Below are 14,665 nucleotides of genomic sequence, written 5' to 3' on the forward strand. Positions count from 1 at the left end.
CCCGTATTTTTGGAACCAGGACCAGGCGCAGAGCCCGATGCTGGTTGCTTAAATATGGGGGAACCCCTGTCAATTTTTTCCCCATATTTCTGCAACCAGGATCGGCTCAAAGAGCCCGAGGCTGGTTATGCTTAGGAGGGGGGACCCCACGCAATTTTTTTTAGAGATTTTACAGTGTTTAGTTTAAAATAAAATAAAAAATGAACCCCAGCACGGATCACACAGATCCGGCCGAGATTCATTTTTAAAAAGTCGGCAGTGTTTTGCTAATCACTGCCGTAAAAAATGTAAAAAAAACACGAATGACATCGACATCGGAACAAATGAAAATGCAGAATACGACAGCTTAGTAAATTAGTCGTAATCAATTCAAAAAGTTGCAAGTTTACACTTTCGATGTCATTCGTGATTGAACTTTGACCTTTTTCCGAAAATTACGAATGTTAGTAAATATACCCCAATGTCATTATGGGGTATTGTGTATAGAATTTTTAGGGAAAAAGTGTTTTTTTTCCCTTTTTTGAATAAGGTTGTAATATAACAAAATGTGCAAAAAGTGAAGCATATATAAATATATATTTACACAGGAGCAAAGGACTGCCACTCCAGGAAAGCAGAAATCAAATCACAGTTATATACACATCACTGGGCTAATCTGCTTTAATAAGGTACGTTTTTGTATTATATATATATATATATATATATATATATATATATAACAAGTCAAAACTATATCACGCAAATTCACGTATCCTGTATTGTCAATTTTTAAACAGGCTTCTGATTATCATCCACTGAATGATTTCCCTGCAGCGTCCTCCCGATAGAGCCGTACCACAAGCTCAATGATGCACATTTAGAGAAAACAAATGGAGGGCGCAGGGAGTGAGTATACAACTAATAACTCTTTTAATACGAGTATATGTGTATACATACATCTAGTTTGAGTAACACAGCATAGAGGACTATCACTGGCGCCTCCGAACAGCACACACAGAAAGCTGCTAGCCGCCGCTTGTCAGATACTCCTGGTCTGAGACCGCACACCGTCAGGTAAGCCAAAGAGACGTAGTACGTCCAGTGTCCCACTATCATGCCAACATGTTTCGTCCCAAGGACTTCGTCAGGGGGTGTGACACTTCTTTTGGCTGACCCGACGGTGTGCGGTCTCAGACCAGGAGTATCTGATGAGCGGCAGGTAGCGGCTTTCTGTGTGTGCTGTCCGGAGGCGCCAGTGATAGCCCTCTGTGCTATGATACTGAAACTAGATGTATGTATACATATACTCATATTAAAAGAGTTATAAGTCGTGTACTCATTGCCTGCAGCCTCCATTTGTTTTCTCTACATATATATATATATATATATATATATATATATATACATACACAAACATTTTTATCATATTATTTTGTGCATATATATATATATATATATATATATTTATTTATTTTTTGGTAACATGGGTATTGTAAATAAGGACTCGTAGACAGATTTTCAGGTTATAACCACAGTATCTTTAATGACATCAGACACTGTAGCACAGCATACACAGGCTTGGGCCTGGTCACAGAGGTACATAGAGAATATAAACAGACAAACATAAAAGGTCCTAGCAATTCCCGTACTGAAAAGTAACTCTGCTGCAGTGGCTTGCAGCTACACATACCATGGTCTCCTGGCACGGCCAATGTTATATTATATCTGATTACTGTGTTAAGTTATGATTTTAATATTTTAAAATTAAATCTCACCTTTCACAGAGACATGGATGCAAACCGTGAATTCTGGGCTGGATTCATCGATCTCTACCAGGCCAATGAGTGCTTGTGGCGTGTGGGAACAAGGGATTACGCCAACAGAGGAAAGAAAAATCTGGCATACCAGCAATTGGCCAGGTACAGCCTTGCCCAAGATAGTGGTGCCGACATCAAGTGGGTGAAGAGGAAGATCCAGAATCTGAGGACAGTATTTCTTAAGGAGCACAGGAAATACAAAGATTCCCAACGTTCAGGAGCGGGGTCAGATCAAGTCAAGAAGCCAACATTATGGTATTATGACTTGATGAAGTTCGTATTGGATGAGGAGCCTTCGAGGACAGCGCGGAGCACGGAGGAGCCGAACACGCCCGAGATGTTCGAGCCTGAGGAAGAGGAGAGTGTGGATCCGGTAAGTGTCCGCACAATACAGATGTCACTGTTTCTTGTTTAATTTGTTGCCTTATTATTTTCACATATTTTTCTTCATTTTGTTGGATAACTCAGCTGTCTTCGAGGGAGCTGGACGTGGAACCTGCAGTGGATGAGCCGGCAGACCAAGCCACTGTAAGGCCGGAGCTGGAGGAGAGTGAGGCGGCGATGGGAACACCCCAGCTTCCGGCTAGAAGGAGATGCCGGCCAGCTATCCCTAGAAGATCTGTCTCGTCCAGCAGGTCAGATACAATTCTGAGGCAGGCAGAGGAGGTCCTAAAAAACAGACCGGATAGATTTGAAGCTATTGGAGACCATTTAGCATGTGAGTTGCGGGAGATGAACCCCACTCAGCAAAAATACGCCCAGCGTCTGGTATATGCCATTATATCACATGGCCAGGATGATGAATTGACCAACCACAGTGGCGTTGTGTTAGATACCAGACAGGTGCCTAGTACATCTTATGCCCCTCCCCCAACTCACCCTCCCATGTATTCTGCGCCGGTAATTCCTCCTCAACAATACCCCACATATCCTGCTCCGGGTTACCAAATGCCACAATCCCCCTTCCCTGGCACCTCTTCAGGTGGAGTGTTCACCACTCTGTTGAGTGCACACTCCACTGTTCAAGGCGACCTAAATTTTTAATAAAAATGTTTTTGAATTTTTGAATTTGCGTTTAGGTTTGCTGTCTTCAGATTTGTATTTGACCTTCCTCATCCAATATGTTTTTTCTTGAAGTCAATTGTACCATAATGTTGGTTTTCTACACTTCATTTGACCCTGTAATAGAACGTTGGGAATGCTTTTATTTCATGTGCACTTTTGAAATACTGTCCTCAGATTCTTTTACCTCTACTTCATCCCCAGTTATGTTGGCACCACTGTTTTTGCTGCACTGTATCTGGCTAATTGTTGGAATGCCTGATGCCTCTATTGGTGTAATCCCTGCTGTCATGGCACTCATTGGCACAAAAATCGATGAATCCAGCCCAGAATGTTTCTAATTTATTATTTTTCTAAAATTTATAATTACAAATTGTTACTAAAAATTGTGTGGAGTCTTTATTTATGGGTAGTGCTAAAAGGTTTACCAGGTATACACTGCACCAAACAAACTACAGAGTAGATATGCAGTGATTTTAAATGGATGCTGTTATTTATTGTACAAAGAAGACCTGCCCACATTCCTAAAACCATGCCCAGTATTTAAATGAGCTAGATCTTTCAAATCTTTCAAATCTTTCAAATCTTTCAAATCTTTCATCAGACATTGTTCAGTGTGTATGCACATAATCGTTCATGGGAAATCTTTCATCTATCATATCTTTCATCTTTTAAATCTTTCAAATCTACAAGTGTGTAGGGCCCATAAGTTCCTTATTGGAGTAGTCGAAGTAATAGTTGATCAGCTTTGGATAGCAGTCCGGGTCCATTTTGCTCACTTTACTGTAGCAGCAATCATGGGCGTTACAACACCTGAAGAACACACGGAACGTTTCCTGTTACACCCGCAAAAGAGAACAATACAGAATAATCTACAGAGGTGTCTAAACCCGCATCTTATATATTACACCCGGTGACTGCACCGACTGAGCGGCAGGGTCTGAGATCCAGACAATCAGCCACCAGGGGGGAAAGAGAGACAATCAGCCACCAGGGGAAAAAGAGAGACAATCAGCCACCAGGGGGGGGAAGAGAGACAATCAGCCACCAGGGGGGGAAGAGAGACAATCAGCCACCAGGGGGGGAAGAGAGACAATCAGCCACCAGGGGGGGAAGAGAGACAATCAGCCACCAGGAAGGAAAGAGAGACAATCAGCCACTAGGGGGGGAAGAGAGACAATCAGCCACCAGGGGGGGGGGGGGGAGAGACAATCAGCCACCAGGGGGGGAAGAGAGACAATCAGCCACCAGGGGGGGAAGAGAGACAATCAGCCACCAGGGGGGGAAGAGAGACAATCAGCCACCAGGGGGGAAAGAGAGACAATCAGCCACCAGGGGGGGAAGAGAGACAATCAGCCACCAGGGGGGAAAGAGAGACAATCAGCCACCAGGGGGGGAAGAGAGACAATCAGCCACCAGGGGGGGAAGAGAGACAATCAGCCACCAGGGGGGGGAAGAGAGACAATCAGCCACCAGGGGGGGGAGAGAGACAATCAGCCACCAGGGGAGGAAGAGAGACAATCAGCCACCAGGGGGGGGAGAGAGACAATCAGCCACTAGGGGGGAAAGAGAGACAATCAGCCACTAGGGGGGCAAGAGACAATCAGACACCGGGGGGCGGGGAGGGGGGAGATAATCAGCCACCGGGGGGGGGAGAGACAATCAGCCACCAGGGGGGGGGGGGGAGAGACAATCAGCCACCAGGGGGGGAAGAGAGACAATCAGCCACCGGGGGGGGGGGAGAAGAGAAACAATCAGCCACCAGGGGGGGGAAGAGAGACAATCAGCCACCAGGGGGGGAAGAGAGACAATCAGCCACCAGGGGGGAAAGAGGGACAATCAGCCACCAGGAGGGGAAGAGAGACAATCAGCCACCAGGGGGGAAAGAGAGACAATCAGCCACCAGGGGGGGAAGAGAGACAATCAGCCACCAGGGGGGGAAGAGAGACAATCAGCCACCAGGGGGGGAAGAGAGACAATCAGCCACCAGGAAGGAAAGAGAGACAATCAGCCACTAGGGGGGGAAGAGAGACAATCAGCCACCAGGGGGGGGGGAGAGAGACAATCAGCCACCAGGGGGGGAAGAGAGACAATCAGCCACCAGGGGGGGAAGAGAGACAATCAGCCACCAGGAAGGAAAGAGAGACAATCAGCCACTAGGGGGGGAAGAGAGACAATCAGCCACCAGGGGGGGGAAGAGAGACAATCAGCCACCAGGGGGGGAAGAGAGACAATCAGCCACCAGGGGGGAAAGAGAGACAATCAGCCACCAGGGGGGGAAGAGAGACAATCAGCCACCAGGGGGGAAAGAGAGACAATCAGCCACCAGGGGGGGAAGAGAGACAATCAGCCACCAGGGGGGGGGGGGGAGAGAGACAATCAGCCACCAGGGGGGGAAGAGAGACAATCAGCCACCAGGGGAGGAAGAGAGACAATCAGCCACCAGGGGGGGGAGAGAGACAATCAGCCACTAGGGGGGAAAGAGAGACAATCAGCCACTAGGGGGGCAAGAGAGACAATCAGACACCGGGGGGCGGGGAGGGGGGAGATAATCAGCCACCGGGGGGGGGGGGGGAGAGACAATCAGCCACCAGGGGGGGGGGGAGAGAGACAATCAGCCACCAGGGGGGGAGGAGAGACAATCAGCCACCGGGGGGGGGGGGGGGGGGGGAGAAGAGACACAATCAGCCACCAGGGGGGGGAAGAGAGACAATCAGCCACCAGGGGGGGAAGAGAGACAATCAGCCACCAGGGGGGAAAGAGGGACAATCAGCCACCAGGAGGGGAAGAGAGACAATCAGCCACCAGGGGGGGGAAGAGAGACAATCAGCCACCAGGGGGGGAAGAGAGACAATCAGCCACCAGGGGGGGAAGAGAGACAATCAGCCACCAGGGGGGGAAGAGAGACAATCAGCCACCAGGGGGGAAAGAGAGACAATCAGCCACTAGGGGGGCAAGAGAGACAATCAGACACCGGGGGGCGGGGAGGGGGGAGATAATCAGCCACCGGGGGGGGGGGGGGGAGAGACAATCAGCCACCAGGGGGGGGGAGAGAGACAATCAGCCACCAGGGGGGGAAGAGAGACAATCAGCCACCGGGGGGGGGGGGAGAAGAGACACAATCAGCCACCAGGGGGGGGAAGAGAGACAATCAGCCACCAGGGGGGGAAGAGAGACAATCAGCCACCGGGGGGAAAGAGGGAAAATCAGCCACCAGGAGGGGAAGAGAGACAATCAGCCACCAGGGGGGAAAGAGAGACAATCAGCCACCAGGGGGGGAAGAGAGACAATCAGCCACCAGGGGGGGAAGAGAGACAATCAGCCACCAGGGGGGGGAAGAGAGACAATCAGCCACCAGGGGGGAAAGAGAGACAATCAGCCACCAGGGGGGCAAGAGAGACAATCAGCCACTAGGGGGGCAAGAGAGACAATCAGACACCGGGGGGCGGGGAGGGGGGAGACAATCAGCCACCAGGGGGGGAGAGAGATTATCAGCCACAATTCTCATCTGTGTTATCTGACAAGTGTGTTTCCTCATGTAAAGTTGTGCACTCACCAGTCAATCTTATCCACCGGCCATCCGCTGCCGCCAAGTCCGCAGTAGCAGCCGTAGAATCCATAGCTTAATAAAGGATTCACCCCCATCACACCCTTCACCATCTTCCTGAACTGCAGGAGGTTACCAGACGCTTCTCCCACCAAACCTATGTATGGAGAGAAGTGTCAGCTCCCGTGTACAGCGTAATACACACACCAAGCATCTGAGAACGTAGCATCAATAATAATAATAATAATAATAATAATAATAATAATAATAATAATAATAACAATAATAATAATAATAATAATAATAATAATCTGAGGAAGTATCGCTTTACATCACCGTAGTGTACAGATGCCTTAAATCAATCTATCTATCTATCTATCTATCTATCTATCTATCTATCTATCTATCTATCTATCTATCTATCTACATGTAGATCTCTTATGTATCTCTAGCTCTCTCTCTCTCTCTGTCTGTCTGTCTGTCTGTCTGTCTCTATGTATCTCTAGCTCTTTCTCTGCCTGTCTGTCTGTCTCTATGTATGCATGTAGATCTCTCTCTATGTATCTGTAGCTCTCTCTCAGCCTGTCTGTCTGTCTCTATGTATGCATGTAGATCTCTCTCTATGTATCTGTAGCTCTCTCTCTGCCTGTCTGTCTCTCTCTATGTATCTCTAGCTCATACTTGCCTACCCTCCCGGAATGGCCGGGAGGCTCCCGAAAAACGGGTGACCCTCCCGGCCCCCCGGAAGAGCAGGCAAGTCTTCCGATTTACGGGGGTCACCCCCTGCCCGCCGCCCACTTAACGAGTAAAGTGGGCGGTCCGGGCAGGTGATGACGCGATTCTTGTTGAATCGCGTCATCGTAACCACGCCCCCTGCTGTATAATGCCGGTAATCGTGGCATTACACAGCAGGGGGCGTGGCTTAAACGATGCAGTCGGAAGCCCGCCCCCATTCCGCATCTGCCCCACCCCCATTACGCCTCTGGCCCGCCCCCTGCACGGCATCTCAGGCCCGACCCCCCCTGCTGAGCCGGAGAGAGCAGCCCAGAAGTCGGCAACCCTGCTCTAGCTCTCTCTCTCTCTCTGCCTGTCTGTCTGTCTGTCTGTCTCTATGTATCTCTAGCTCTTTCTCTGCCTGTCTGTCTGTCTCTATGTATCTCTAGCTCTCTCTCTGTCTGTCTGTCTGTCTGTCTGTCTGTCTGTCTGTCTCTATGTATGCATGTAGATCTCTCTCTATGTATATCTAGCTCTCTCTCTGCCTGTCTGTCTCTATGTATGCATGTAGATCTCTATGTATCTCTAGCTCTCTCTCTCTCTGTCTGTCTGTCTGTCTGTCTCTATGTATCTCTAGCTCTCTCTCTGCCTGTCTGTCTGTCTGTCTCTATGTATATCTAGCTCTCTCTCTGCCTGTCTGTCTCTATGTATGCATGTAGATCTCTATGTATCTCTAGCTCTCTCTCTCTGTCTGTCTGTCTGTCTGTCTGTCTGTCTCTATGTATCTCTAGCTCTCTCTCTGCCTGTCTGTCTGTCTCTATGTATCTCTAGCTCTCTCTCTGTCTGTCTGTCTGTCTCTCTGTCTGTCTCTATGTATGCATGTAGATCTCTCTCTATGTATCTCTAGCTCTCTCTCTGCCTGTCTGTCTGTCTGTCTGTCCGTCTGTCTCTATCTATGCATGTAGATCTCTCTCTATGTATCTCTAGCTCTCTCTCTCTCTGCCTGTCTCTCTCTCTCTCTCTCTATGTATCTCTAGCTCTCTCTCTGCCTGCCTGTCTGTCGGTCTGTCTGTCTGTTTCTATGTATGCATGTAGATCTCTCTCTATGTATCTCTAGCTCTCTCTCTCTGCCTGTCTCTCTCTCTCTCTCTCTCTCTCTCTCTATGTATCTCTAGCTCTCTCTCTGCCTGTCTGTCTGTCTCTATGTATCTGTAGCTCTCTCTCTCTCTGCCTGCCTGCCTGTCTCTGTCTGTCTGTCTGTCTGTCTCTATGTATGCATGTAGATCTCTCTCTATGTATCTCTAGCTCTCTCTCTGCCTGTCTGTCTGTCTCTATGTATGCATGTAGATCTCTCTCTATGTATCTCTAGCTCTCTCTCTGCCTGTCTGTCTGTCTCTCTCTATGTATCTCTAGCTCTCTCTCTCTCTGCCTGTCTGTCTGTCTGTCTGTCTGTCTCTATGTATGTATGTATGTATGTATGTATGTATGTATGTATGTATGTAGATCTCTCTCTATGTATCTCTATCTCTCTCTCTGCCTGTCTGTCTGTCTGTCTCTATGTATGCATGTAGATCTCTCTCTATGGGGGAAATTTACTAAGCTCCCGATTTTGACCGAGATGCCGTTTTTTCATCAAAGTGTCATCTCGGTAATTTACTAAACACTAATCACGGCAGAGATGAGGGCATTTGTAATTTTTTGCAAGTCCAAGTAAAAAATTACGAATGAATACACCATCGGTCAAAACGCGGCTGTTTAAGTATGAATCTCGGTCATTTACTAAGAAGTGCAAAGCAAAAAACAAACAAACACTGCCGTGAAAAATTACAACTCGTAAAAAAGTGCTAAAAAAAACCAGACCTACTTTTTTTTCCCGTGATTGTATAGGCATGCAGGGATCCATGAGATCCGTGCATGTATATCAGTGGGAAGGGGTGGGAAAGTTGTTATTTTATTAAAAAAAATTGCGTGGGGTCCCCCCTCCTAAGCATAACCAGCCTCGGGCTCTTTGAGCCGATCCTGGTTGCAGAAATATGGGGAAAAAAATGACAGGGGTTCCCCCATATTTAAGCAACCAGCATCGGGCTCTGCGCCTGGTCCTGGTCCCAAAAATACGGGGGACAAAAAGAGTAGGGGTCCCCCGTATTTTTAAAACCAGCACCGGGCTCCACTAGCTGGACAGATAATGCCACAGCCGGGGGTCACTTTTATATAGTGCCCTGCGGCCGTGGCATCAAAAATCCAACTAGTCACTCCTGGCCAGGGTACCCTGGGGGAGTGGGGACCCCTTCAATCAAGGGGTCCCCCCCCCCAGCCACCCAAGGGCCAGGGGTGAAGCCCGAGGCTGTCCCCCCCCATCCAATGGGCTGCGGATGGGGAGGCTGATAGCCTTTGTTGTAAAAGAAAAGATATTGTTTTTAGTAGCAGTACTACAAGGCCCAGCAAGCCTCCCCCGCATGCTGGTACTTGGAGAACCACAAGTACCAGCATGCGACGGAAAAACGGGCCCGCTGGTACCTGTAGTACTACTACTAAAAAAATACCCAAAAAAAGACAAGACACACACACCGTGAAAGTATAATTTTATTACATACATACACACATACATACATACTTACCTTAAGTTCCCACGCAGGTCGGTCCTCTTCTCCAGTAGAATCCAAGGGGTACCTGTTGAAGAAATTATACTCACGAGATCCAGGGGTCCAGGCTCCTCGGGAAATCCAGGGGTAATCCACGTACTTGCATAAAATAAGAAAACGGAAAGCCGAGCCACGAACTGAAAGGGGCCCCATGTTTTCACATGGGACTCCTTTCCACGAATGCCAGAAACCCACTCTGACTGATGTCTAAGTGGGTTTCTTCAGCCAATCAGGGAGTGCCACGTTGTAGCACTCTCCTGATCGGCTGTGTGCTCCTGTACTGAGTGACAGGCGGCACACGGCAGTGTTACAATGTAGCGCCTATGCGCTACATTGTAACCAATGCTGGGAACTTTCTGCTCAGCGGTGACGTCACTTTAGGTCAACCGCAGGGCAGAAAGTTCCCATCATTGGTTACAATGTAGCGCATAGGCGCTACATTGTAACACTGCCGTGTGCTGCCTGTCAGTGAGGACAGGAGCACACAGCCGATCAGGAGAGTGCTACAACGTGGCACTCCCTGATTGGCTGAAGAAACCCACTTAGACATCAGTCAGAGTGGGTTTCTGGCATTCGTGGAAAGGAGTCCCATGTGAAAACATGGGGCCCCTTTCAGTTCGTGGCTCGGCTTTCCGTTTTCTTATTTTATGCAAGTACGTGGATTACCCCTGGATTTCCCGAGGAGCCTGGACCCCTGGATCTCGTGAGTATAATTTCTTCAACAGGTACCCCTTGGATTCTACTGGAGAAGAGGACCGACCTGCGTGGGAACTTAAGGTAAGTATGTATGTATGTGTGTATGTATGTAATAAAATTATACTTTCACGGTGTGTGTGTCTTGTCTTTTTTTGGGTATTTTTTTAGTAGTAGTACTACAGGTACCAGCGGGCCCGTTTTTCCGTCGCATGCTGGTACTTGTGGTTCTCCAAGTACCAGCATGCGGGGGAGGCTTGCTGGGCCTTGTAGTACTGCTACTAAAAACAATATCTTTTCTTTTACAACAAAGGCTATCAGCCTCCCCATCCGCAGCCCATTGGATGGGGGGGGGACAGCCTCGGGCTTCACCCCTGGCCCTTGGGTGGCTGGGGGGGGGGGACCCCTTGATTGAAGGGGTCCCCACTCCCCCAGGGTACCCCGGCCAGGAGTGACTAGTTGGATTTTTGATGCCACGGCCGCAGGGCACTATATAAAAGTGACCCCCGGCTGTGGCATTATCTGTCCAGCTAGTGGAGCCCGGTGCTGGTTTTAAAAATACGGGGGACCCCTACTCTTTTTGTCCCCCGTATTTTTGGGACCAGGACCAGGCGCAGAGCCTGATGCTGGTTGCTTAAATATGGGGGAACCCCTGTCATTTTTCCCCCCATATTTCTGCAACCAGGATCGGCTCAAAGAGCCCGAGGCTGGTTATGCTTAGGAGGGGGGACCCCACGCAATTTTTTTTAATAAAATAACAACTTTCCCACCCCTTCCCACTGATATACATGCACGGATCTCATGGATCCCTGCATGCCTATACAATCACGGGAAAAAAAAGTAGGTCTGTTTTTTTTTAGCACTTTTTTACGAGTTGTAATTTTTCACGGCAGTGTTTGTTTGTTTTTTGCTTTGCACTTCTTAGTAAATGACCGAGATTCATACTTAAACAGCCGCGTTTTGACCGATGGTGTATTCATTCGTAATTTTTTACCTGAACTTGCAAAAAATTACGAATGCCCTCATCACTGCCGTGATTAGTGCTTAGTAAATTACCGAGATGACACTTTGATGAAAAAACGGCATCTCGGTCAAAATCGGGAGCTTAGTAAATTTCCCCCTATGTATCTCTAGCTCTCTCTCTGCCTGTCTGTCTCTCTCTATGTATCTCTAGCTCTCTCTCTCTCTGCCTGTCTGTCTCTCTCTATGTATCTGTAGCTCTCTCTCTGCCTGTCTGTCTCTCTCTATGTATCTCTAGCTCTCTCTCTGCCTGTCTGTCTCTCTCTATGTATCTCTAGCTCTCTCTCTCTGCCTGTCTGTCTGTCTCTATGTATCTGTAGCTCTCTCTCTGCCTGTCTGTCTGTCTGCCTGTCTGTCTGTCTGTCTGTCTGTCTGTCTGTCTCTATGTATGCATGTAGATCTCTCTCTATGTATCTCTAGCTCTCTGTTTACCGCATTTTCCTGATGTACTAACCGCCGGCCGGCAGGACAGCGCCGTGGCGGGGTTCGCCAGCTTTAGCTGGCGTACGTCCATAGAAGCCTATGGGCTTCTCTCCGCGGCGCTGTGTGAGGGATCCGATCGGATCCCTCCCAGCATGCCCTGCGGCCGCTCCCGTAACCCCGCGCATGCGCAGACTGACTCCTGGGGCCGAATCTCGGAAGTCAGGCCGCTGCTGTGTATCGCGGAGGACAGCTCTTATCGGAAGAGTTGTCCTCCGCAATGCTGATCGCATATGTAAGTAGTACAGTACGTATGCGATCAGCATCGTGGCGCAGGGCGGCAATGTACATTAGTACATCCCGCCCTATGTATGTATGTATCTCTCTCTCTCTCTGTATCTCTAGCCCTCTCTCTCTGTTTGTCTCTCTCTATGTATGTATGTATCTCTCTCTATAGCTATCTATATGCTGTATGTGCTGATGCGCACTTTTTCATGTCGTCACTGGGAGGCCTTCCCGACATGCCATGTCCTCTGTCCCGACTGCACAGAGCGTCCTTTTTGTTCAAAATATGCTAAATCTTATCTGCATAAGTAAAACAACTTTGCGGAACAGAGCTGCATGTGCTCAGCGTAGACGGATGACTGGTGTGTGCAGCATCTGTGCGTCTGCGTGTGACTGAGTGTGAATCTGTGTAAGCGGCCGCGTCTGTTCCCCACGCCAAGTCCCATTGTGCTTCATCTGCCACTTTGTAAACGTGTTACACCAGTCCCTATGTTATTAGAGCGGCAGTCCAGTATATCTGGTGCCCTGTGCGTGGCTTTCTCTGCGTCTGCGATGTGGACCACGTTTCCTGCACTTACCTATGCAAAGGAGAAGAACAATCAGAGAGGGAGCCATGTTCCACCAATAACAGAGGACAGCCGGACACTGATGGGCCTAGTCTGCAAGAACAAGAAACAGCACGTTGTAATTGTAGAAGTGTCAGGGTCTCAGCACAGTCATACATCTGAGGACCCGCTCATCCCAGGCCCATCACCGCTCATCCCAGGTCCATCACCGCTCATCCCAGGTCCATCACCGCTCATCCCAGGCCCATCACCGCTCATCCCAGGTCCATCACCGCTCATCCCAGGTCCATCACCGCTCATCCCAGGCCCATCACCGCTCATCCCAGGCCCATCACAGCTCATCCCAGGTCCATCACCGCTCATCCCAGGTCCATCACCGCTCATCCCAGGCCCATCACCGCTCATCCCAGGCCCATCACAGCTCATCACAGGCCCATCACCGCTCATCCCAGGTCCATCACCGCTCACAGGCCCATCACCGCTCATCCCAGGCCCATCACCGCTCATCACAGGCCCATCACCGCTCATCACAGGTCCATCACCGCTCATCACAGGCCCATCACCGCTCATCCCAGACCCATCACCGCTCATCACAGGCCCATCACCGCCCATCACAGGCCCATCACCGCTCATCACAGGCCCATCACCACTCATCACAGACCCATCACCGCTCATCCCAGGCCCATCACCGCTCATCACAGGCCCATCACTGCTCATCACAGGCCCATCACCGCTCATCACAGGCCCATCACCGCTCATCACAGGCCCATCACCGCTCATCACAGGTCCATCACCGCTCATCACAGGCCCATCACCGCTCATCACAGGCCCATCACCGCTCATCACAGGCCCATCACCGCTCATCACAGGTCCATCACCGCTCATCACAGGCCCATCACCGCTCATCACAGGCCCATCACTGCTCATCCCAGGTCCATCACCGCTCATCCCAGGTCCATCACCGCTCATCACAGGCTCATCACCGCTCATCCCAGGCCCATCACTGCTCACCCCAGACCCATCACCGCTCATCCCTGACCCATCACCGCTCACCCCAGACCCATCACCGCTCATCCCAGGCCCATCACCGCTCATCCCAGGCCCATCACCGCTCATCACAGGCCCATCACCGCTCATCACAGGTCCATCACCGCTCATCACAGGCCCATCACCGGTGCATATATCGGGAAGGTTTTGTCTTGGAAAAAAAAACAATTCTCGCAGCCAAATCGCCAAATTCTTGGTACTTCCCAGCAATCACGCTTGGGCCATGTCTGTGTCTACACAGCGTTCCCAGTAAATAATAAAGTTGCACTTTTCCATGTAAAATACAGATAAATGCAGACGCAGATACAGAATACAATTACTAATTAATGTAAAATAAATATAAACAACAATACGGATAGCAACCACACTAATTATAGTAATAGTATCAGAGGGCGGGATAAGGATGATCTCAGCCAATCAGATGTGGCTGCTCTTTCACTCAAGAGTAATTTGAATAAAGGGGGTCATTCCGAGTTGTTCGCTCGTTATTTTTTTCTCGCAACGGAGCGATTAGTCGCTAATGCGCATGCGCAATGTCCGCACTGCGACTGCGCCAAGTAAATTTGCTATGCAGTTAGGAATTTTACTCACGGCATTTTCTTCGTTCTGGTGATCGTAATGTGATTGACAGGAAGTGGGTGTTACTGGGCGGAAACTGGCCGTTTTATGGGTGTGTGCGAAAAAACGCTACCGTTTCCGGGAAAAACGCAGGAGTGGCTGGAGAAACGGGGGAGTGTCTGGGCGAACGCTGGGTGTGTTTGTGACGTCAAACCAGGAACGACAAGCACTGAACTGATCGCAGATGCCGAGTAAGTCTGGAGCTACTCAGAAACTGCTAAGAGGTGTGTAATCGCAATTTTGAGAATCTTTCAT

The 14,665-nt window shown here is 49.4% G+C and overlaps 2 protein-coding genes across 2 annotated transcripts; one reads left to right on the top strand and one right to left on the bottom strand.

Annotated features, from left to right (window-relative positions):
* The first annotated feature begins 558 nt into the window (after positions 1-558).
* On the top strand, positions 559-3,446 carry LOC134966887 (uncharacterized). The gene is made up of 3 exons (XM_063943923.1): positions 559-668; positions 1,764-2,169; positions 2,265-3,446. The coding sequence occupies exons 2-3, from the start codon at positions 1,768-1,770 to the stop codon at positions 2,838-2,840; spliced, it is 978 nt and encodes a 325-aa protein (XP_063799993.1). The 5' UTR covers positions 559-668; positions 1,764-1,767; the 3' UTR covers positions 2,841-3,446.
* Positions 3,447-12,895: 9,449 nt separating this feature from the next.
* Positions 12,896-13,903, bottom strand: LOC134966854 (41 kDa spicule matrix protein-like). The gene has a single exon (XM_063943897.1). The coding sequence runs from the start codon at positions 13,901-13,903 to the stop codon at positions 12,896-12,898; it is 1,008 nt and encodes a 335-aa protein (XP_063799967.1).
* Between the last annotated feature and the right edge of the window lie 762 nt (positions 13,904-14,665).

Source organism: Pseudophryne corroboree, chromosome 10 (genome assembly GCF_028390025.1).
Source record: "Pseudophryne corroboree isolate aPseCor3 chromosome 10, aPseCor3.hap2, whole genome shotgun sequence".
Taxonomy (NCBI): domain Eukaryota; kingdom Metazoa; phylum Chordata; class Amphibia; order Anura; family Myobatrachidae; genus Pseudophryne; species Pseudophryne corroboree.

Excerpts from the sequence above, each read along its gene's own strand:
- LOC134966887 (XM_063943923.1), top strand. The coding sequence starts at position 1,768 with ATGGATGCAAACCGTGAATTCTGGGCTGGATTCATCGATCTCTACCAG. Across the intron at positions 2,170-2,264 it reads AAGAGGAGAGTGTGGATCCG|CTGTCTTCGAGGGAGCTGGA; the intron begins GTAAGTGTCCGC and ends TGGATAACTCAG.
- LOC134966854 (XM_063943897.1), bottom strand. The coding sequence starts at position 13,903 with ATGAGCGGTGATGGACCTGTGATGAGCGGTGATGGGCCTGTGATGAGC.